The sequence below is a fragment of the Littorina saxatilis genome, linkage group LG15, assembly GCF_037325665.1.
Source record: "Littorina saxatilis isolate snail1 linkage group LG15, US_GU_Lsax_2.0, whole genome shotgun sequence".
NCBI classification, from domain to species: domain Eukaryota; kingdom Metazoa; phylum Mollusca; class Gastropoda; order Littorinimorpha; family Littorinidae; genus Littorina; species Littorina saxatilis.
The window spans coordinates 24,031,919-24,056,395 of NC_090259.1; the positions used below are offsets into that span (position 1 = coordinate 24,031,919).

General features: G+C 42.6%; 1 protein-coding gene across 1 annotated transcript in view; it reads right to left on the reverse strand.

The window, feature by feature from the left end:
• LOC138947963 (centrosome-associated protein 350-like) overlaps positions 1-24,477 on the reverse strand; it is a 166,629-nt gene that overhangs the window by 83,895 nt on the left and 58,257 nt on the right. The window contains exon 4 of the mRNA XM_070319486.1: positions 21,043-21,210. Coding sequence (XP_070175587.1) covers positions 21,043-21,210 — 168 coding nt within the window. The remainder of the gene's footprint in view (positions 1-21,042; positions 21,211-24,477) is intronic.

Below are 24,477 nucleotides of genomic sequence, written 5' to 3' on the forward strand. Positions count from 1 at the left end.
GAGAGAGAGAGAGAGAGAGAGAGGGAGAGAAGGAGGTAGAGCAGGAGAGGGAGGTAGAGGAGGAGAGGGAGAGAGAGAGGGAGAGGGAGGTAGAGGAGGAGAGAGACAGAGACAGACAGAGAGAGAGAGAGAGTTTTCTCACACATTTTTTTTCTTCACTTAATCTACACACGTTTTCAAGTGCAAAACTCAAGCAGTGCGCACTTCCGGAGAATTAACCACTCAGAAGAGGCAATTTTATCTCTTCCTTCCTTCCTGCTCCTACTCCTCCTCACCCCTCCTCCTTTTAGTGAAGTTCCTTCCAGTAATAAGACAGTTCTGCTCCAGTCTTTCAATAAGCACTTATGAACCAGGCGAATATAAAACAAACAAGAAATTCCTCCGAGGTAGGAAAAACACCCCCGTCCTTAGCATTCTCACTGCCACCAACTGAGCAGGCACTGCTAAAAAGTGTGGTTATTTCCCTTTGACCATTAATATGTCCCTCTATAAGTCCTTGTAGAATCTTAATCCACCATTAACTCCCTAACCGTGTGTTTGACTGGTCCCAAGTCTCAGGAATGTATAGAACCTGTTCACCAAGTTTGGTGACGATCGGTCCGTTCATTCTTGAGATCTATATGCGAACACAAACAAACAAATAAACAAACACATCGAGCGAAACCTATACACACCCCTATACCGGGGGTGTAACAAAAACAGACCTTGAGGTCGGTTTTCATGTTCAACAACAGAAAAGATCGCGTGAAAGTTATGCCCTAAAGGCCGTCCCTAGTAATTGAGTCTGAAGTTGACGAAGTCTTTTTACCTAAAATTGAGTGCCAAAGCTACGTGCAGCGAGCGTCGTAACGTAGACTTAACGAAGTTGACTTTGCCAAATTAACATGAGGCTTAACCCAATACAAAATCAAATCGAATCAATCAAACTCCTCGTCCCCCACACTCCCACCCCCCTCCCACCCTAATCCATTACACCTCGTTGTATGCCGACCCGCGTATGTTTGTTGTCAGCACTCGAGTCAGGTGGCTGGAAGCGAGCAAGGCAAACAAAAGGATGCAGCCGACCAGAAGTGCGGCGACACGAATTGGAATGGCAGCGCGAAAACCACAGACAACACTATATACCACCCCGGCCTGACAATCGATGCCGGAGGGACAATCGACTGTAAAGAGCAAGCTAAACTTGTGTAGTCCTGGCCAGGTAATGCACACTCTGAGCCTGAGGACTTGGCTACAGGCTGCAACATGCTCCCCTAGCTGCGACCTCCGGCAGCCTCCCTGCTTAATCTTGCACAATGGGCGAGTTTTGCTATGCCGCGGTTATTACCTTTTGGAGCATAGCGGCCTTATACGCGCTTTTGTTACTTCCTTTTTGGTCCACTATCAGTGCGCTCTCAGTTGCACCGTCTGCTACGTCATGGCGGCTCATTGTTTACGTTCGTCACATCCCCGTAAATTAATGGACCGTGTAAGCCTTTTCCGTTTGACCTCGCTCCTCCGCTGGTGGTTCGAAAAGGACTCCGTCCAGTATAGGTGATTTAGCGCTGCTGGAAAGCCGAAACAGCAGTTATCTTCGTCCAAACTGTCATTACCAGCGAAACTCTCTGCGTCGAAGTAGCACTGAAAGACCCTGCTTTTTGAGATGTGCTGTTCAAGTCTGTTGATTGACCTCTACTTTAAGACTCCCTTCCTTTTAAGAGCGGATTGTCTCCCTTACTGGAGGTCTTAAAAGGGGGGTTCCACTGTAGTGTACTGCAAAGACTATCCAGCACAAACTTTTACTCAACTAATAGTCGTTCCAGGTTCAGCTCTAACAAGCCAATTTACACCGAACCAACAAACGTTGTATCAATTCAGTATGCGAGCGAGCTACCTAGCGAGCGAGACAGACAAACAGACTGTGACAGTAACAAGAGGTAGAGACAGAGGCACACACACAACAATGACGTCAATGTCCGTCCACGGGAATTTGCAAAAGTCAAAATGTATTACATTTACCTGTTTACAACAGTACACTGGATCAGATTCCCTATGTACTCTTACTACGCCCACAGAACAAAAAGAGAACCGTACGAACCCGTATAGCGTACCGCCTGGCTGCACAATTGATTTCCATCTACCAAGACATTACCTGCATAATCTGCTTTGCAAGTGACTAGGTACACGGGGCACACAATGAAATGAGTGCGACCATCGACCGCTAGCGTTGCCTCCCCACCCCCATCCCCTCCTACCATCTATTTCTGGGGGAGTTTTTAGTTTCATTTAAAAAAAAAGTTTTTAGTCCCAGAAAGCCGAGACTCAACGCACAAACAACAACGAAACCGAGTAGCAGACAAAAAACAACAACACCCAGCGCTACTCCACTACTCCAGCAAACACGTTAATAATTCAGAATCAAAATACCCGATAGGTTAATTTATGGAACGCAACAAAGATATGTTTATTTGTGGAATTTTTAATAAAATACAACCCAAAACATTCCCACCTTGACCTCTTGGTCTTTAACGTAAACGAACAAATTACACAAAAGATCAATACTAACGAGAATATATTAACTAAATTAAAGTAAATAAAAATGTGGTAAAATTCAACCTGACGGTAAAATGTACATCGAACTCTTTGCGGCGGACAATATCTGCTGACCCCCCCCCCCCCCCCCCCCCACCCTTCTCTCTCCCTCTCTCCGTACATGCATGCGCTCACGCGCAATTTTCTTATATGGAGAGAGAGAGATTCGCATGTTCGGAACCACGTCAGTTCTAACTCCATTGAAAAAATTTTAACTTCTTACTCAAGATCAATACTACATCCTGACAGTTTCATGGCAACAAAAACCTGGATAAAACATGTCCTCTTTTTACATTTAGTCAAGTTTGGACTAAATGTTTTAACATAGAGGGGGGAATCGAGACGAGGGTCGTGGTGTATGTGTATGTGTGTGTGTAGAGCGATTCAGAGTAAAGTACTGGACCGATCTTTATGAAATTTTTCATGAGAGTTCCTGGGTATGATATCCCCAGACGTTTTATTCATTTTTTCGATAAATGTCTTTGATGACGTCATATCCGCCATTTTGTAAAAGTTGAGGCGGCATTGTCACGCCCTCATTTTTCAATCAAATTGATTGAAATTTTGGCAAAGCAATCTTCGACAAAGGCCGGACTTTGGGATTGCATTTCAGCTTGGAGGCTTAAAAATTAATTAATGACTTTGGTCATTAAAAATCTGAAATTTGTCATTAAAATTATTTTTTTTATAAAACGATCCAAAATTACGTTTATCGTATTCTTCATCATGTTCTTATTCCAAAAACATATAAATATGTTATATTCGGATTAAAAACAAGCTCTGAAAATTAAAAATATAAAACTTATGATTAAAATTAAATTTCCGAAATCGATTTAAATCAATTTCATCTTATTCCTTGTCCGTTCCTGATTCCAAAAACATATAGAAATGGTATGTTTGGATTAAAAACACGTTCAGATAGTTAAAAAGAATAGAGATATAGAAAAGCGTGCTATCCTCCTCAGCGCAACCGCTACCGCGTTTTTCTGGATTGTTAATGTCACTGGCTTTGCCCCGAGCGGTGGACAGACGATGCTACGAGTGTACGGTCTTGCGGAAAAAATGCAATGCGTTCAGTTTCAATCTGTGAGTTCGACTGAGCTTGACTAAATGTTGTATTTTCGCCTTACGCGACTTGTTCAGTCTCCCATTTCCTGGTTGTGTGAGTTTCCTGTGTTCGAAAAACCCAAACCGATCAGCCCTTGTGATGCAAAACAGTTCCAGAAATCAATTCTAATTTCTTATAGTTCACTCCAAAAAGTGCGAATGACAACAGGATTTAAAATGTAGGACATGTAAACACAAGCAGGTGATGTTGGGGGAGGGGGGGTGGGTCTGTTACACCATACAGCCAAACTGAACACAGCTACGAGCTCTTCACAACCGTCCCATGTGATAGTTGCGTACGATTATTTCTGCATAGCTCTACGGGCATGCAGGATCGCGCAAGGCTATCCAGAATCGCACGCACGATGACCAGCAGGTTTCATTTAAATCTGTGGTCTCTCTATGACTATCCGGGGCTAGGGGTTTGAAAAGATGCTCAGCCCTGAGAGAGCAACCAGGAAGTTACCAGCACAAACGTCAAGCGTTGAATGAAGCTGTCAAGGTCATGCTGGCACCTTAGGTCAGGATTCAGGCCAACTTCGCTGTACAGAATGCTGTACAGGATTCTCATCCGCTTCTTTTCAAACACATTAACCCGGATAGTCATAGATAGACTTCAGCTTTAACAATTTGCATGCAATCAGAAACGATCCAATTGTCCATGATCCGAATAACTCTGTCGGGGCTTCTACTTGCTGTGGAAGAGGCGCGCACCTTCGAAAAAGTGAGGCAAGCACACGCCGTCTTCACTCACCAGCAATCAATGCGCCAAAGTGGATAGGGAGTTCCGATATTATGCAGTGTCTGCTCGCGATAATGTCCTTTTCTTTTTAAAATATTCTTATCGGAGCTCAATGGTCATTGCCACCTTAATCACTTTTCTTCATTCATAGGTGACAACGTGTGTTTGCCTCACTGTGTTAAACTTGGCGCAACTCTTCCAAAGCAACCCCCAAAAAAAAGAAAAAGAAGGAAAAAAAGTTATTTCCGGGATTCGTCTATTTTCCCCCCGGCCCCAAGCCTGAGTGCAATTCGCCATGCAGTTGTATGCGACAAAAGTTCCAAGGTGTAACTAACCCTTCACAATTTGCTGTCGTAGCCATTAAGTAAGGAGGAAGTGAAAAGGTGGCGGGTCGGAAATAACCCAGAGAGGCGGAACTGACACCTGAATTGTTCAACTCACAGTTCCTTACCTGTGCTGGGCAGTACAACAGAAGTGCAATTTTTTGCTTTCAATCACAGCTTTAGCTTTGGAATGAGAGGGGGAGGACAAAATGAAAAAGGAGGCAGTACTATGAGATCCGAAGCGCGTCAAGCGACAGCAGAATTAAAGAATAACGGTCAATGCTCTGACGTCCCACGCATCGTTTGGCAGCAGGATTAACAACAGCAAGAGAAAACACAATGCTCATTTACAGTAGCGAATTCTATCCTCGGCAAAGACAGTCTGGAATCGAGACGAGGGTTGTGGTGGAAGTGTGTATTTGTGTGTGTGTATTTGTGTGTGTGTGTCGGAAAACTACTGAACAGTTTCGCAAGAAACTTTACATACAAAGTCTTCCACATGATAACTACAGCCATTTTTTTTTTCGATAAATGTTTTTGATAGCCGTTTTTTTTGTGTGCTGACCTCATTTTTCAATTAAATTGACTGAAATCTTGGTCCAGCAATCTTAGACTCGGTGCGGACTACTGAATTGAATTTCAATTTTGAAGCTTTAAAATTAATCATCTAATTTATTTGTTAATGAACATTCAAATAAAATCGAATTAAAATGTTTAATCAAAAACAGCATAAATAAAAGCATTGCATTGTATTTCTGCAGACTTAAAAATACTTGTGTAAACCAACAGGTCCGTGTCCGCTTGCAGGTAACCGAAACTCAACTGACCGCCGAGTGACCGCAACGGACAGCGTGCAGGTAGGTGTGAGAACCGGCACCGGGTACAATTGAACGGTGTGTGTTGGTCACGTGAGTTTGTTTTCTCGATGATTGGTTTGTGATGTTTACTCAGCCCACCCAACCATCACACCTCTCAGCGGTTAATTAGTGCCTTTGCTTACGCAAGACGGTTATAACCGGTTTGTCAGTGATGCGTTACGCTGACTGAGTAATAATAATAATAAATAAAGTGTATTTATATTGCGCCTATCCCTTACAAAAAACAAAAATATTTGGCTCTAAGCGCATTACAACATGTGAAGGACTTGGTACAATCAAGTCTGACAAGTACAACAGCACAATATACAGTCGGTCTCTTAGGTAAAAGCAGCTTCGACAGTTAAACACTTCTACTAAAAGATCCTCTAACAATTTACAAACATAGTTAAAGAACATCGAGTTAATAGGAATTAAAAAAAAAGGTTCTTATAATAAAACTATCTAGCGAACGACGAAGAAGAAGAAGAATAAAACTATCAATGTCAATGTATAACAAGTCATTCAACGTAAATGGCCAAAGAACAACAATAAAACAATGGTGATAAAACAGTTATACTCAATGGCTAATAACGAGGCAGAGTTAAATAGTATCGACACAAGATTAAAACAAAACATATTTCTGGAGACGAATTAACAACAATAAAGCAATGGTGATAAAACAGTTTTACTCAATGGCTAATAGCGAGGCAGAATTAAATAGTATCGACACAAGATTTAAACTAAACATATTCCTGGAGATGCATTTAATAATTATACATGTATCAAATAATCAATGTACAAAATACAGCCCTCGCAAGCAACCCGCCCCCAGCCGGCCCACAGCGCGCTACGATGGCAAGCGACCCCTCTCCTTAATGTGGCAAATACTGAACAGTGCACACAACCAATTACTCGCATATACTCGTGTCGCTCACTCGCACACACACACAAACACACACACGGACAACATCGAATCACTCGCACAGGCTAGGGGTTGAAGTATTCCCGGAAGAGGTGTGTTTTTAGAGAGGACTTGAAGGAAGGGAGAGAGGTAGAAAGGCGGACAGACATGGGCAGAGAGTTCCAAATAGAGGGAGCTGTGTAGGTAAAGGCGCGCTTGCCGAAAGCGTTCAGTTTGACGCGTGGGACAACAAGGTGCCCTGCGTCAGCGGATCTGAGGTTGCGTGTGGGGACGTGTGGCTTTAAGAGCGAAGACAGGTAAGAAGGGGCAGAGTCTTGAAGGCTACGGTAACACAGGGTAGCTATTTTATATGTAATGCGTGCTTTGATTGGTAGCCAGTGAAGGGTCATGAGGAGAGGGGTGACATGGTCGCGCTTGCGCTTGCGCAGCACAAGACGTGCTGCATTGTTCATGATGCGCTGTAGGCGGTCTAGCTTGGCGTCTGGGAGGCCGGCTAGGAGCGAGTTGCAGTAATCCAGTCTCGACAAAATAAAAGCCGAAACCAGTGTCTTGGTTGCGTCGAGGGAAAGAAGGTGTCTGATTTGGCTAATCCTCCGCATTTCAAGAAAGGCGGTTCTGCAGAGTGAGTTGATGTGGGCGTCCATTGACAGGTTACTGTCAAGGTGGACACCCAGGTTTTTTACTTTGGTGCTGAATGTGACTGTGGTATCAGAAAGGGTAAGACTGGATGTTTCTGAAAGAAGCTTTAACTTTGATTGTTTGCCAACTGGCATGATCTCTGTCTTATCATCATTCATCTTGAGCTTGTTGACTGTCATCCACTGTTTGATGGAATCGCTGCATGATTCTATTGACTGCACTAACTCTGTAAACTGTTTGGTGTGTGCGGATTTTTGTAGTTGAGTGTCGTCTGCGAACATGTGGTACAGGACATTGTGGTGCTTTATGACTTTGCTTAACGGCTGCATGTACATAGTGAATAACACTGGGCCTAACACAGATCCTTGTGGGACACCATACTTTAATATGGTGTCCTCGGAGTGCTTATTCTGGATCACAACAGCCTGAGTGCGTCCAGTCAGGTAGGAGCAGAACCACCCCAGAGCCGTGCCTGTTATGCCGAATGTGGTGTTCAACCTTGCCAGCAGTATATCGTGGTCAAGGGTGTCGAACGCTGCGGATAGGTCCAACAGGGCCAGAAGCGAAACAGAGCCGCTGTCACAAGCAGTGAGAAGAGTGAGTCTTGGCTTTGTCTGACAAAGTCGTTACACAAGCTGTTAGGTCGGTCCTTAGACGTTAGAGCGGGGTGGTCGCTACACTGGTGACAACTATATAAGGAAACACATCGGTTAAAAAAAAAAGGGTCGTTGTGGCGGGGTAGTCCTTAGAGAGGGGGGTCGTTGTGAGGGGTTCTACTGTATTTGCAAACATGTGTCCACTGTGTGTCCACTCGATCGCAGGTAGGCATCAGATTAGTCTGCTCTGCTGATTATCGCGCCACGCCGAGCAGCCAGCCGTGCACTCTTCAGACCCAGCAGAGACTTTTAAAAGATGTAGGGGAAGGGCTCCTAATATGGACCACTTTTTGTTTCATGCTGATAACAAGCTTGTTTTCTTGCGAATAAGTTTCATTTTGTGTTTGGTAGTCCTTCTCTCTTAGGTTAACCGTTAGGCCTATTTAGGGTGAAATAGTTTTGATAGACATTCAGCAAAAATTAAATACAGAAAAAAATCACAAATGGTCCATATTAGGAGCCTGGGCGCCTAATATGGACCAGTTAAGCGGCCTTCACAAATCACTGTAAAAAGCCCCCTATACTTCAAAATAACATGATACATCTTAGTGTACAAGTCAGACTAATTAAAATATGCTTTAGATTTATCTGTTTCGGGTTGATGAGAGCAATTTTGAAGCACACCAGGAAACGAAAGACGCTTATGAAAAACAGAGTGAAAATAAGTGAAATTATTAACTTCCACAAAAAGAAGACTTTTTGTTATATTTTTTTTAAATCTCGAGGCCTGGTTATGGGTTATTTCCAGCAAGCTTCTTAATAAAATAATGAAAATAGCCTTTAGCTTTTATTTTCTTCGATTTGTTGAAGGTGGTCCATATTAGGGGACTCGCACATACGTTGAGATTTTGCTATTATTTTTTGTTTGCAGTAGAAACTCGGGGTCAACACTGCTAAAATTTAACAAATACGGTCTTGGCTGTCATATATACCAATTTTTGTGTGATAAAAGTTTTGGCTGTGGACAGAAATGAGTCCGTTTTAGGCGGCAAATTTAGAGTGAACGCTGCCAAAAGGGAAAAAAAGGGAAAAAAAACTAACGGGTTTGAGATTTGTGTTTCTGCAACTGTTTTGACATGTGCAATTTATCCAGAGAGGGTGAATACAGCGAATGAAATTGTTTTGAGCGCTCTAGCGCCGTTAGTTTGTCAGAACAGGAGGTGGTCCATATTAGGAGCCGGTCCATATTAGGAGCCCTTCCTCTACTTACAAGACACGCAATGAGAGGAGAAAGTGAGAGAGAGCGAGGTCTTCCGACCGCCATATCTGTGGTACACAGATAGTGAGTGTGCCTGTGTGTGCGTGTGCTTGCGTGCGTGCGTGCGTGTGTGTGCGCGCGCGTGTGTGTGGTAGTAGAAGTAAAGTAGACAGGCTTTTTTTGAATCAGCGTGTTTGCGTGCGTGCGTGTGTTCTAAGTAACTTTTGCTGAGCAGTCAAATACGCAGGTCATACATAAGGTTGTGCAGTGACCACATTGATTACTGCTTACGTGTCAATGGTCATGACTCTCCCCCTCTACCCCCCCCCCCCCCACCCACACACACACACACCAATCTTCGTTTGATCACGCTGCACTTGTCTTCCTCTCCGAACGATCAAGGTCGTAGGTATACACGCGTTGGGCATTAAAAGCATGTTCCAGTTGCGTGCATACTGCGTGTGTGTTTGAGTAAAGAGTTACGCATAATTAGCCAATATAGCTATTCTGATGAACACGTGGGGGAATTCGGGGGCCGTGATTGGATGGTCTCTTCCTATCACCAAAGCATAATGCTACGGAAGTCGGCCATTTTTCTCAATATCCAAAAGCATATTGTCAATAACAAAGACGCATGGTTCCGGTTTACCCATCTGTACCACGCGGCGATGTTTCTATCGACAACAGCATACACTGACAACTTGAAATTCTTCTCGGGAATGTTTTTCAGCTTTACAAATGTCGATAGCATACCCTTTTCTGCTAACTTCCCGATGAAACAGGACTAAACCAATTATTTTCTGTCCCAAAACACCACAAAATGCCCAAAGTCGAAAGATGTAGTACAAACAGGAGAGTAAAACGGAACAGCCGTTTTTGTGTGCCTGTGTGAGCTCAGTTGCCGACTAACATAAACTCAGTTTCGCATTCGGCTTTTCTTATCTCGTAACTCCACACTAAATACCCCACTTCCCCCCTGAAGTATTGATGTACAACCCATGGCACTAACATTCATGTAGTCGTTTATAACTTAGGTTGAAAAGTTCGCTTCATGACGAGACAAGTATAAATGCCATTCACCCAAACCGAAAACTTCTTGCCGTCTGCTCGCGTTGTACGGATTAGCTGTTCTCTTCTCCTCCCCTTGTTGCATCCTAGTTCTTCAGTTGTTTCTAGTTTTCCGTTGATGTTGTGTTTTGGTCTTCTTCATAAGTAGTCTTGTTCAAAATGAAAAAAACTCAAACTTCTTTTTGTTGTATACGAATGAACTAATAAAAAGCTGTTTAACAGCTGTGTTGTCAAATCGAGTTTTTTTCCAAAATCAGTGTGACGCCTGCGCAAAACTAATGCGCATAAGAAACGGCGTCTGCTATCAAAACCTGAGATCAACGCATCGACTCAAAAACTGTCATTTTGTAAGTTTGGAACAACAAATCAAGGTCAGAACAGCTATATAAGCGCTATTGTGTTTTCAGCGTAGCAATAGGGTCCGATATTTAGACTCGAACAAGTATAATGCGACTCGTCTTCGACTCGTCGCATTATACTTGTCTCGTCTAAATATCGGACCCTATTGCTACGCTGAAAACACAATAGCTGGTACTAAGAATGCTGATTCGTTTCAAGTCTCTTCTTTGTGCGTTAGCCTCAGAGGGTGACTTGGGGTCTGTCGGAAACAGAGCTTCGCTCCACAAGGAAATTGCTGACAGCAGTTCATCTGTGTAGTTTGATTCATGAGAGGTTAAATTTGACATTAAAAATTGGATAAACGAAATAATAAAGATTGACTTTGCTGTTCGAGGTCGCAAATCAAACTTTACTGCAGCTGTAACTTGCAAGAAAGAAATTAAGGAGGGTATGTTGCAAGGGCGTTATGTCTGGTATATTCTACAGACAGATAGATAAACAGACAGACAGACAGACAGACAGACAGACAGCTTTCTGCAAGGATATCCACCTCTGAGAAGTGAGTTCTTTCGATCATTCAGCAAAGTTTCCTGTACATTTTCGACTCAATACATGTAGTTCAAAATTGGGCATGAAAAACAAACAAACAAACAACCAACCAACTAAACTATGCATTACAAAACAAGGGACTTCAGACGGCATCGATTTTCTTCTGTTTTTTTCCCTTCTGTTTAAGAAATGGTTTCAAGTTTTACACACGTCAAGTACTTTGCTGATATCCACACTCACGGAGATAAGGCAGAGTTAGGGCAGATTGCCGTTTAACTTCAGAGCCCACGGTTATGAAGAAGAAAAGGTGAAAAAAAGAACAGCCTATTTTTATAACACATGTACAAGCAATTAGACACATCACTGGCGATACCGTGTTGAACAAAACTTTAAAAGTGATATCTTTGACAGGCTTCTATACAACAGCAACGAAGCCATCGATACGACTTCCTTACATCTCGGAAACTAGTCTGGGTAGGTGATCACTAGGCCCGAAACAGACACCACACGATTCCATTCACCGCTCACAGCACACGTTCACACCCTCACACAAAAATATGAGAGAAGGGGGGGGGGAGGGAGGGAGAGAGAGAGAGAGAGAGAGAGAGAGAGAGAGAGAGGAGAGAGAGAGGAGAGAGAGGAGAGAGAGAGAGAGGGGGGGAGAGAGGGGAGAGAGAGAGAGAGGGGGGAGAGAGGGGGGAGAGAGGGAGAGAGGGAGAGAGGGGGGAGAGAGGGAGAGAGGGAGAGAGGGGGAGAGAGGGAGAGAGGGAGAGAGAAAGAGAGAGAGAAAGAGAAAGAAAGAGAGAGATAGAGAGAGAGATAAAGAGAGACAGAGACAGACAGAGAGACAGAGAGAGAGAGAGAGAGGGGGGGGGGAGAGACAGACAGGGACAAGAGACGGACAAGACAGACAGACAGACAGACAAATCCCTGACAATACCGTGTTGAACAAAAAGTGATATCTTTGACATACAACAGCAACGAAGACATCGATACGGTTTCCTTACATCACTGGCGATACCGTGTTGAACAAACAGTGATATCTTTGACAGGCTTCTATACAACAGTAACGAAGCCATCGATACGACTTCCTTACATCTCGGAAACAAGTTTGGGTGGGTGATCACTGGGCCCGAAACAGACATCACACGATTCCATTCACCGCTCACAGCACACGGTCACACACCTCACAAGAGAGGGAGAGAGAAAGAGAGAAAGAGAGAGAGAGAGAGAGAGAGAGAGAGAGAGAGAGAGAGAGAGAGAGAGAGAGAGAGAGAGAGAGAGAGAGAAAGAAAGAGAGGGAGAGAGAAAGAGAGAGAGAGAGAGAGAGTGAGACAGACAGACACAGACAGAGAGAGACAGGCAGGCAGCCAGCCAGAGACAGGAACAGAGAGATTTGTTGGCTCTGAACTGATTTATTCTCGCGAATCGATGCATGAGGGCATAACTGTTAAAAATCTTTGTTTTTATCAAAACAACCACGGGAATAAATTAAATCGAATCTTTACATTAGAACCGCAAACCAGACAACGATCTACGTCTCTGAATCATTCCAGAACCCATGTCTCAAAACTCATAAAACCGTTTCAAAGTACCTGCGCTTATGTGGTAGCAGCGAACACTACAACATTCCGTAATTGTGTACATAATTACTGACACAGACAGTCAATTAAAAAAACCACTTATTTCCCCTGAGAAAAATTACACACACAACAGAGTTATCCTAAAAATACCCTACGGATTATACAAATGTTTCCAGTACTGTGACAGAAAACGTTCAGCAGGTAAATGCTGACATGACATATTTTCGTGGACACAAAAAGTTTGGCAAAGAGGTTTACAAATGGCCCGAAGTTGACTCTCCGAAAACTTTTGACCGAATCATCAGTTCTCAAGCCCAAAGCTTCGCGCAGCGAGCTTCGTGAAGCAGACTTCGCGAAGTCGACTGCGCCCAATTGATATCAAGCTTGAGGCTACATCCGTCGGCACAAACACTGAAGGGGCTTGATGGGTATGGGGGAATAAATAATTTTGTCATCATTTTCACGAGTTTTCATTCACAAGCACCTGGGAAATAAATCTCATGTTCCCCGGGGAATAAATCCCCGGTTACCATAGTTGCAGGAAGCCCTATTACATGGATAATCAAAAGCAAACCCAATAGAAACGCTCGAGGATTCTTCTGCTCTTTTCATTGGCGTTTCCCCAGACCTAAACAGACGACACTGCTTCGCCAAGTTCCAAATACGAACTGGCAAATGTAAACAAAAAACAAAACTACCTCATCAAAGGTCATACATTTATGCTTTATCGCAAACAAATGAAACCTATCGATATGTTTTATCTTCTCACAATGTCATGGAGTGGGTGTATCTCTTTGGAGAAACACTAACGTCAAGTTTTAAGTCAAACCAATTGACCCCTGACACACACATTTTGACCCGTGCACAAGACGTTGTATCGATAAACTAAGCGCAAATAAAAAAATAATGATAAAAAAGCAAAGAACATAGCAACAAGAAATGAAGACATCTGACAAAGCCGAGCAAGCAGAATGACAAGTCTAATGAAAAACAGAGAGGCAATGAGAAACAAGATCGCGATTATCTTTCCTTCGCGGCACGACGCAAATCGTTTGTGTCCTTTGACCCAATTCGTGCAGTGCTGCACGATGCAAATCTTCTGTGACCTTTGACTCAACGTAGCTTCAATATTCGATTACTAATATTTACCACTGAAAACCGAGGGGTGGAATACCGAGAGGGGCAGGGTGGTAGGGCGATGGTGAAATGTAATGAAGAGACACGTGTAGCAATAAGAGAAAACCGATTCTGCAATAACACAAACACGAACAAAAAACCCAACACTGACCTATATGAATATTTAATCAATAATATGATCGTCTGCGTTGCAGGTGTGCAAGTGAAGGGTTGGGGGGGGGGGGGGGTAACTTGATCATTAATTTGTGTGTGTCAGTGTTTGTGTTCATGGACTGATTGTGAGGGAGGGGGGGGTGGGGTGGGGTGTGTTTCAGGTTTTGGTGTGGGTATGGAACGAGCAAAACAATACCCACACCACAAAATCTTGGAGGCAAAAAACACTCGCCGTCGCATCATTTTGTCCGCACAATATTATATGCACCAACAACCGGAAAGAAAGGTGACAATGGAAAAAGACTCATCTTTGCTTCCTGCGATTCCTTGCCCCCGACTCGAACGTCGCACGATAATCACCACATAACAGATCTGTTGTGAGATGGTCAACGCTGACTGTGCAAGCAAATCACCTCGTTTGAAATACGACAATCCCATCGCTCGAATGCAACATGTGGGCACTATCGTCTCAAAGGCGCTTACTGTTGGTTTCACACACCACTCTGTAGTCGGAACCTACAGAACTTCGCATCCTCAAACCTGACATACTTGTCTCAACATTATAAACTCAAATCACACACAGTAAGTTGCTTTCGCACGCCAGCTTTGAACAACGTGCTGGGGCCCCGAACATGCATTATAATAACAGAACTCGCGTGTCAAACCATGGCTCCCTGTGTTGATTTTTCACTTTATGTTGAACCACCAAAATGATGACAAAAACGATGTTTGATGGTTTGTTGCCAGACTAGCTTTTTTGTCGGTCCTCGGGGGGCATATCGACTTTTGTTTCATATTTATTGACCGCGGCCTTCGGCCTTGGTCAATAAATATGAAACAAAAGACGATATGCTCCCCCTCGGACCGACAAAAAAGCTGGTCTGTCAACACCCCATCAAACATCTTATATTGTCATCATTTTCACGAGTTTTCATTCACAAGCACCTGGGAAATAAATCTCATGTTCCCCGGGGAATAAATCCCCGGTTACCATAGTTGCAGGAAGCCCTATTACATGGATAATCAAAAGCAAACCCAATAGAAACGCTCGAGGATTCTTCGGCTCTTTTCATTGGCGTTTCCCCAGACCTAAACAGACGACACGACACTGCTTTGCAAAGTTCCAAAAACCAACTGGCAAACTGGTAAAAGTAAACAAAAAAACAAAACTACTTCAATAAATTCATCACAAACAAATGAAACCTACCGATATGTTATGTCTTCTTACAAAGTCATGGAGTGCGTGTATCAAGTCAAACCAATTGACCCCTGACACACACATTTTGACCCGTGCACAAGACGTATCGATAAACAAAGCACCAATAAAAAATAATGATAAAAGCAAAGAAAATAGCAACAATATATGCAAACACATCACAAAGCCGAGCAAGCAGATTGACAGGTCTAATGAAAAACAAAGAGGTAGGCTACTGAGTCGGAAACAAGATCGCGATTCTTTTATTTCCTTCGCTGCACGACGCAAATCTTCTGTGACCTTTGACCCAACGTAGCTTCCACATTCGATTACTAAGCTTAATACTCACAACTGAAAGCCAAGGGAGTGGAATACCGAGATGAACAAATCGAACTGTGCATCCTGAAACCTGACATATTCATCCCAACATTTTATGAACTCAAAAATACAGAAAGTTGCTTTCACACGCCAGCTTTGATTGCCAGTGGTTATCCGCACGAAACTCGTGTGGTTATCAGCACGGAACCCGTGTGGTTATCAGCACGGAACCCGTGTTTCAAAGCATGGCTCCCTGTGTTGATTGTTATCTTATTTTCTCACTACCAAAATGATGACAAAAACGATGTTTGGTGGTTTGTTGTCAGACCAGCTTTTTTTTGTCGGTCCTCGGGGGGCATATCGACTTTTGTTTCATATTTATTGACCGCGGCCTTCGGCCTTGGTCAATAAATATGAAACAAAAGACGATATGCTCCCCCTCGGACGACAAAAAAGCTGGTCTGTCAACAACCCATCAAACATCTTATAATGTTCTTTTACCTATCTACTTATCAAGATCGATTGATGTGTGAACGTCAGCGCAGCCCTGTCTACATTCCTATCCCTTGGTGCAAGCGAAACTTTTCTGCTTCTGTCACTTGACTGCTTCGTAAAGATAAATGGTAGTCGGCCATTTGCAATAGGACGCCGTCAAAAACGCCGAAAGAATACAGTAATTTAGCCAACATCGTACACGTGCCAAATTAATTTTCTGTTTGTTTTGAAGAACTGTCAGTACATATACTGACATACACTGACATCGTCTTTTCCACCACTCCCACAACCCCCGGTCCCAACTCCCTGTTTTTGGAAAATGTTGCACGCCGATGTCAAACGGTTTCAACCAACAAAATCGACGAATAAACGTAGATCTATGAATGACTTCGCTTAGCTGTGTCCTGTTAAATGTTGGCAAGTGACCAAAATGAAGGTGTATGATCTTTTCTTGTGCATGTTTGCTCTGACATTAACTTGTGCCCGAGAGACGTTTAAACATTTGGGGGTAAAAATAGATAAGGCTTTGTGTGTTTGAATAACAAACCCTCTATCTCTATTCACTTTCAGACAAGTTCTTGTTCAGTGCGGGAGCTAGAACTATATAATAAGGAGCGCCTAAGGTGGAGTGCGAGAAAGAGAGAGAGAGAGAGAGAGAGAGAGAGAGAGAGAGAGAGAGAGAGAGAGAGAGAGAGAGAGAGAGAGACTTCGTGTAAAAGTGTGTGTGTGTGTGTGTATGTGTGTGTGTGTGTGTGTGTGTGTGTGTGTGTGTGTGTGTGTGTGTGTGTGTGTGTGTGTGTGTGTGTCTGTGTGTGTGTTTCTGTGTATGTGAACAGCTCAGATCATGGGTAATTTTAACACCTTCACATTTAAATGCTTATCCCCGAGTACGCAGTAGGAGGGTCCAGCAGACTTTAATTGTGTGTGTGTGTGTGTCTGTGTGTGTCTGTGTGTGTGTGTGTGTGTGTGTGTGTGTGTGTGTGTGTGTGTGTGTGTGTGTGTGTGTGTGTGTCTGTGTCTGTGTATCTGTCTGTCTGTCTCGACTTAAAAGCTTATTGCTGGGAAACTACTGGGCGCAGTTCGTTCAAAAGTTGATACACTAACTTGATAATAGGTCCGATTGATCGTATTAAAACTTCATAATGTTACCTGGGACCTAAATGCCCCAAAAAACACAAAAGTTCTTGACGGTTGGACGAATTCAATCGGAGCGACAGCCAGCCATTGAGCTGATATAACAGCCAAACGCGTGCGTCATGAAAAGCATGCGTATCGCATGCGAGCAAGCCAGCCAGCGGGTGGGGATTAATTTGGTCTCGGCAAAGAAACTACAGTGCAGGTTTGGTCTCGGTGAGACTGAAAGAGAGACAGAGAGCACGAGAGAGAGCGACAGGGACACTGTGTCAGTGATTCAAGGTGGTGGCTTGGTGGCCAAAGGGATCCGGGTTCGATTCCCGGCATGGGCGGTCTATTTTTTTAATTTTTTTTTTAATTCTTGTTTACTATTGTTTATTATGAACGTTTTAATGTTTTATTTTACTCAAATAATTTTTTTAATTGTGTAAAATAAATAATTTTTATTTTTTATTTTTAAATCCACGTGCACAAGACAAAAACTTTCATACTGGGGGCCAGTCTGAAGAGTACTCGGGTCCAGCGCCAGCGTTTTTTATTTTAAAGCCATCCATTGAATTGAGAAGAAAACAAAGCATACTAAACTGCTAAGCATGAATCAAACAATAAGAAAATAAAAAGAATCAACAGCATCGTTTTGTATGTGTGGGTAGTAAACACGTTTTATTTCCAAAACACGGCGGAAAATGGCGACAAATTTGTTGCACAGCGACAGGTCACTTTTTTCAACCAAGGCCAGTACTTTCATACATGACAAAGGAAAGCAAATATGGCCTGAATAATAAAGTTATAGTGTTCCTTTGCGTGTCTGAGTGATAAACTGTTTTAACCAACTATCTTCTGAAACGTAATTGCACTCAGCAGATTTGTCTTCCGCTCATAACTTTCCTGTCACACGGTCTTTGCGACAAACAGATAGATCGCATTCTCGCAGAAAATCATTGACAACACAGACCAGTCATTTTTAACATTGCATTTGGGAAGGGCTACTATTATAGTGTGTTTTAAGAAAGAAAAACATTATAGTATCGGCAGAACACGACCAAATGAGTTTTCGTGTCACAGCGTTATGGGCGTGAGATTTTTTTAGACTTTTTGTTCTCACACTGTAGCAAAATCATTGACAACACAGACAAGTCAGTTTTAGCATAGACATTGGGAAGGGCTACTATTATAGTGTGTTTTAGGAAAGAAAAACATTATAGTATCGGCAGAACACGACCAAATGAGTTTGCGTTATGGGCGTGAGATTGTTTTTTTTCACACTGCAGATCATATCTCAAAAACTACTGAGTGGATCTTTATGAAATTTGATATGGATATTTTTGACTGGATTTTCTCATAGAAGGTTTTTCCGTTTATTGATAGGACAGTTTGATGACGTCATATTTTACCGTTTGCCAAAAGGTCGAGGCAGCACTTTCACAGTTACAGTTTTTCATCAATTTGATCGAATTTCTTATCACACAATCTCAGATCTAGGCCGGATTATGGGATTGCATTTCACCTTGGTCACTTAAAGTTTTGTTATTGAAATGTTTGTTCGAAATATGTCATTTTTTCAAATTTTTAAAAACTAATATTTGAAACAGAAAATTTATATTGGTGTATTCTCTATTGCGTCCTGTATCTAAAACTATATTGTTTTGTTGTTTTGTATTGATAATTATGCTTAAAAATGAAGAAAACCGATAAATAACCACTATCTTTATTTATGAAAAAAGACACTTAAAAACAACTTCTATCTATTCCTTATCATTTTCTGATTCCAAATATATATAGTTTCATGGTGTTTGACGTTGAAAATATGCTCAAACTTAACAAACTCGGATCGTTGAATGGAAATTATACTTCCAAGCTCCAAAAGCACGTCATTTCAAGTGTGGAACACGCTCATGACGTCATACTGAAAGGTGATAAATTATGGCTTCACCTTGCGATGTTTCATTTCAAACATGGTAACATTTTTAAAGGGGTTTCTTTCTCAGATTTGTGTTTGCCCTCTGTCTGTCTCTCTATGTCTCCGTCTGTCTGACTGATTCAATTAAATGTGTAATTACTTAGTTTTGCAAAAGTCAAACTAAGTATGATATACCTAATTGATTCAGGTCTCTAAATTCTTATTGTAAAATTGTGAGTTTTATTCAAAACAAATTTAATTGGTGTTTTAAACTCAATAATGGGGCATGCTGTGATGAGTAGAAGAATGTGTGTTTACGAGCAGAAAAAGCCCATCAAAGTCAAGAATCGTGTTTTTCTTTTTCTATTTTCACCTTGTAGCTTCATACAGACACTAAGCAACAGTGTAGTACCACTTCCAGTGCAATATCTTGTACTTTAATTTTGACCATCTGTGTAACACTTTATTGACCCATGATCTGAGCTGTTCACGTATGTGAAATTAAATCGCAGAGCTAACCATATTCTCCCTCTTCGAATCAACTGGGAACATTTCCGACACGAAATCGAGTGTGCCCTGAGGTTGCACTTGGCACAAAGCGTAAGAAACCCTAATTTGCTGACATAAGGAAATCACCGTGACTACTATATTGGTACAGCTGACTACTATACCAAGCTGTTTGTGCTCTTTGGATCAACAGACAGACAGACAGACTAACAGACAGACTAACAGACAGACTAACAGACAGACAGGCACACACACACACAAGTACACAGCAAACGCGACTGCTTCACTAATATCATCATTTGCTTGGGTACGGGTATGTCATCTTTTTTTTTCACGGGAGGGAATGTATTTTCTAAAATAATATCGCTATTCACACACAACACTGGATGATTCATAAAGAATAGTTGCTGAGAATCCACTTTGCTCTCAATGGACTTCCATAAATCATACTCTGGTGTCTGTCCTGGTATTTGAAACACCAACGGACCGTTATCGAACACAATCGCTTCAGTACACACAAAAGACATACCTGCCTTACAGTATGCATAGGTCATGGGGGGTTTAGTCGTTCATGCGGTTCGATCATATGAATGATTGTCACACACATCCCCCCCCCCCCCCCCCATCCCTCCTCTTTTTTGTTCCGGGTTTTTTAATGAGCGGGGGAATAACAAATCAGAGGCAAATATCGCGACAAATATGTTCATACTCATATGTCGATTTCTGGGTCAAACATGTCAGTTCCAAGTTAAAATTGTGTGAGTGACAACGCGACTTATGAGCTTTCCTTGGGGGGTTGCATGCATGCACACTCACGAACGCACCCACACCCACACCCACACCCACAAAAAGGCTTCCAATTCCATGGGGTTTTTTTTCCTTCAGATTTGCTCGTTCAACGTTTGTTGATACACATGCAATCATGATTTCCATCTTCAAAGCATCCACACACACACACACACACACACACACAAACGCACACACACACACACACACACACAAACGCACACACACACACACACACACACACAAACAAACACACTCAAACGCACGCACGCATAACCAATAAGTATGTGTCCCGTGCTGGTGGAAATGGTTAGAAATTTAACGCCTTCCGACATAAATGCATTCATTCATTTAGACCTAACACGCAGATGGTCTGATACAAACTGTTCACAGCTAACTTACATATAACGTATCGAATATTTCTAGGTTCATTGTCAAAAAAAAAAAAAAAAAACAACCATCAACGAACTACACAAGCGGACGGCACTGTTAGTGCTAATATGGTGCCTGATTAGCTAGTCGTAAGTATGACACATAAAGTAAAGACAATGATAACGGTTATTTATTATTTTATAATCATAATTTGACAGCGTTCTTTGCAAAAGTCAAACCTGTCTAAAACGACCACAAAAAAGACCGACCAAAACAGGTTGTTATGTATACATGAGGTTGCTATAGAAAGATGAAATATATAGGGGGAAAACCCAAATCGTCGGGAATGTTGTGCAGTGGTCGTAATTGGCAGGTGGTCGTTATCGAGAGGGGGTCGCCAGGGTAGGTTTAACTGTATCACTTTCGGCGCGAGCATATATCGTCGCACAAACAACAAACACACAGGCAATACTGATCGAACTGAAACTCACCCTGGCGGTAGGAGGAGAGTGTGTGTTGAGGTGGTAGGAGTGACCAATAACAATGCCGCTTGGATCCGAACCCCTGACACCGCTTCTAGTTCCTGCCCCTCCTGCTAGGGCTCCCCCGCTCTCAGCCGCTGTGTGAGCATCCCCTACACGATGCTCCATGCGACGCAACTGCACAAGATCAACACACAAAGACTGGTTTTAGACAAAACTGTGTTTTCAAAGGTACCTTTTTATTACGTAGGCGTGGAAGCACGGTGACTACACAAAGTTAAAGAACTTGTAAGTGTCATTCAGACCTGTTTTGTATTTTACACACACACACACACACACACACACACACACACACACACACACACACACACACACACACACACACACACACACACACACACATATATATAAGGAAAAGAAAAGCCTGCAAACAAAGAATGTCAAGTGGCAGCCCAAATGTTTGACCTGTTGCCAGGCCTTCCTCAGGGGTGTGTAATTCTGCGAGACGCCAATTCATGCATCAATTACTAAGCAACACAATACCATGGTTATTTCAGTTACGAATCACAAAGCAAATATTTCAAAGATAAAATTTACATTCAAGCTTAGATCTACTTATTTATATATATAAAGGTACAAATATTAAACAAGCACTGACTCGTACCCCCCCCCCCCCCCCTCCAAACCCCAACCCTCATCATACAACTCCTCTGTACTTTTGACATTACCTCCTTTGCTCTTCGCATGCACGAAATGTGCACATGACATGAAAAGAAAACGTGCTCCAGCTCAATCGTCACATAAAATCACCAAAGATCTAACCGCGGACAGAAGGACAAACAAACAAACAGACACACACACAGAGTGAATCCTATACACACCCATTTACAACCGTAGTAAGCAGACCTGAATCGGATACACAAACGAAAGTAATCCCAACTGTCAAGTACGGGGTATCATCGAACACAAGTAATGATTGCAATGTGATAGTTGCTGTCAAGCCCAAACACCAAACGTGATCAAATTCCCAGCATCACACCGTAACAAGAACCCGACAATAATGAAAAAGACACGTTGGATAAACATAGCACGTGCAGCATTCTAAAAAGGCTGACAGCCGAAAAAGCACGTTCGACAGGACTGCCCCCGAAAATGTCAGCCTCATAGGCTGTAAAGTGACGAGTGTCGGAATAAGACCCGAGAGCTTGACAAGACATTCGTAACTTCAGACATACTTCGATCTAAAGCTATTGTCATGTCGGAAACAAGCCCTCATCAATAGTTTATGGCGCTTAACGCAGTCATGGCCTACTTTTCCCCTAATGGAGCCACGTGTGGCTACCGTTTGACAGCAAAAGTAGATCACTGCGTTTCATGAATAGCGGCCCACTAAACGCAAGTTGCCAGTCGTGTTGTCGGTCAATTGACTTCAGGATGTTGAGCTCAAAGAAACATTCCTTCTGATTTAAGCAGTCATCTACACCACCACGGATCTTTCCGAGCCTTTACACTAGATACGAGCATCCTTCCACCGACACGCATGCCAATGTGAATAACCTGGCTGCTTCCCTTGTTGAGAGATAACAACAATTTCAACTAGTCTTGCAGATTGACATAGGTGTCACTTGCCCAATTCACTCAACAAAAAATTCCGCCATGCACAGGTAGCTGCTGGGCAGTTGATTTTTGGGATGGGTCCAAGTCAAAGGATGCTCTTAATCGATGTACAAGCCTGCACAGATCCATCGTGATTTACACAGGAAGGAATGTAACTTTAAATCACAGATCTGGGCCGGTATGCAAGAAACAAGGTTAGAGACTTTAATCCGGGATACACTGTGCCGTGAATCTTCGTCATGCAAAAGGACATTAGATATATACTTTGCAGTTTCTTCATAAATTTAATATTGTCCTTCAATGACAAATATCGAACAAATGGTATTCAACGACTCTGCTACCCCCCCCCCCCCCTCCACCCCACCCCCCCCCCCCCCCCAATCGACGAATCCATTGATTGACGAATGGATGGACGGATGGATCAATGTGTGTAAAACACAAAACACAGATAGAGCAAGAAAGTCCTAAATTAACGACCTAGCGAAAATTAAGAACAACAATCAAGGAAGCCTTAATAGGCATCAGTCATCCCTTTGTAAGATTTTTTGGGTTTTGTTTAGCAGACAGAACCATGTCACACACAAAACCGAGGCTGATATGTGACAGTACAGTGGAACCCACCTTTCAAGACCCCCCCCCCCCCCCCACCCTGCCCTCCCCCCCAATATAACACTTCCTCCCTTTTAAGACCCTGTTTTCTCAGACTTTCTGTTGATAACCTGTGTAAATTTACCTCCGATTTAAAGGCATACTAACGCACTCCCGTGTTTACAAAGTGTAGTTTGCCCACAATCGATGTCAAACGCACCATAAGACCATATAATGACGATATGTCACCATGCGCGGACCATAATACATGCATTACAGCTTGTTCTAGCCTCTGAAAAAGTGAGGATGTCAACAAAGCCGCGGAGTTCTCTCCCTTGCATCAACGTTACATGTGTTGCCAAATCTATAAATAGGACGATCCAGATCAAAATGAAAATTCAAATATCTCAACATTTAAGGGGTCCTAGACCACAATATTTTGCAGGGAACTTAATTTAGCATGTCTCCAGCTGTTGGTAAAGCAATTAGCGTGTATAGTCATCGAGTACATATGGCTTTAAGACTCCCCCCTTTTCAAGACCTGATGTTCTCACATTTTGGGAGGTCTTAAAAGGGATGTTTGACTGAGGCACTACCCCCACTTTTCCCTGGCCGACCAATAAGGAGAGCGCAATATAACTAATAGGGTATGTGAGTGTATCGCGGCAAAACAGCCGACCACTTCACAGTGACAGATTGGCAATGCGTCAATATTTCAAACAATGACCAGATTTTTTATCTGCGGACATAAAAACGAAAATCTCCTCATAAACGTGTCATCAACAACCTCTCCTCAAGATAACCCCAACCCCGCACAGTCATTTTTGTGTGTGAAGAATAACCCGTAGTTTTTGATGCTGACGTGAATGATACAGCACGTACATGCGAAATGATCGTCTTCCTACACTTTTTTTTCCTCCTCAATCTGATGACCCCAATGCCAATACCTCACTTTCTGACCTAGATTCCAAAGCCTCATTCTCTGACCTAGATAAAAAAAAAACTTTCACGCGGTGCATTTTTGTCAAATATGTTTTATGTTCGTTGTTTCAAACCGCGTTTTTTTGCTTTTTGCATGTTTTTTTATTTTATATTTGGGCATTGCAAAGTCCGTAGACCTGTGCACGTGACTTGCGCACATGGAAAGCTATATCTTCTTATTCTTCTCATTAGTATCATAATCTCACCGCAACAACAACAAAATGCATGTTAACTTATCATTATAAAAGATGCACAAGA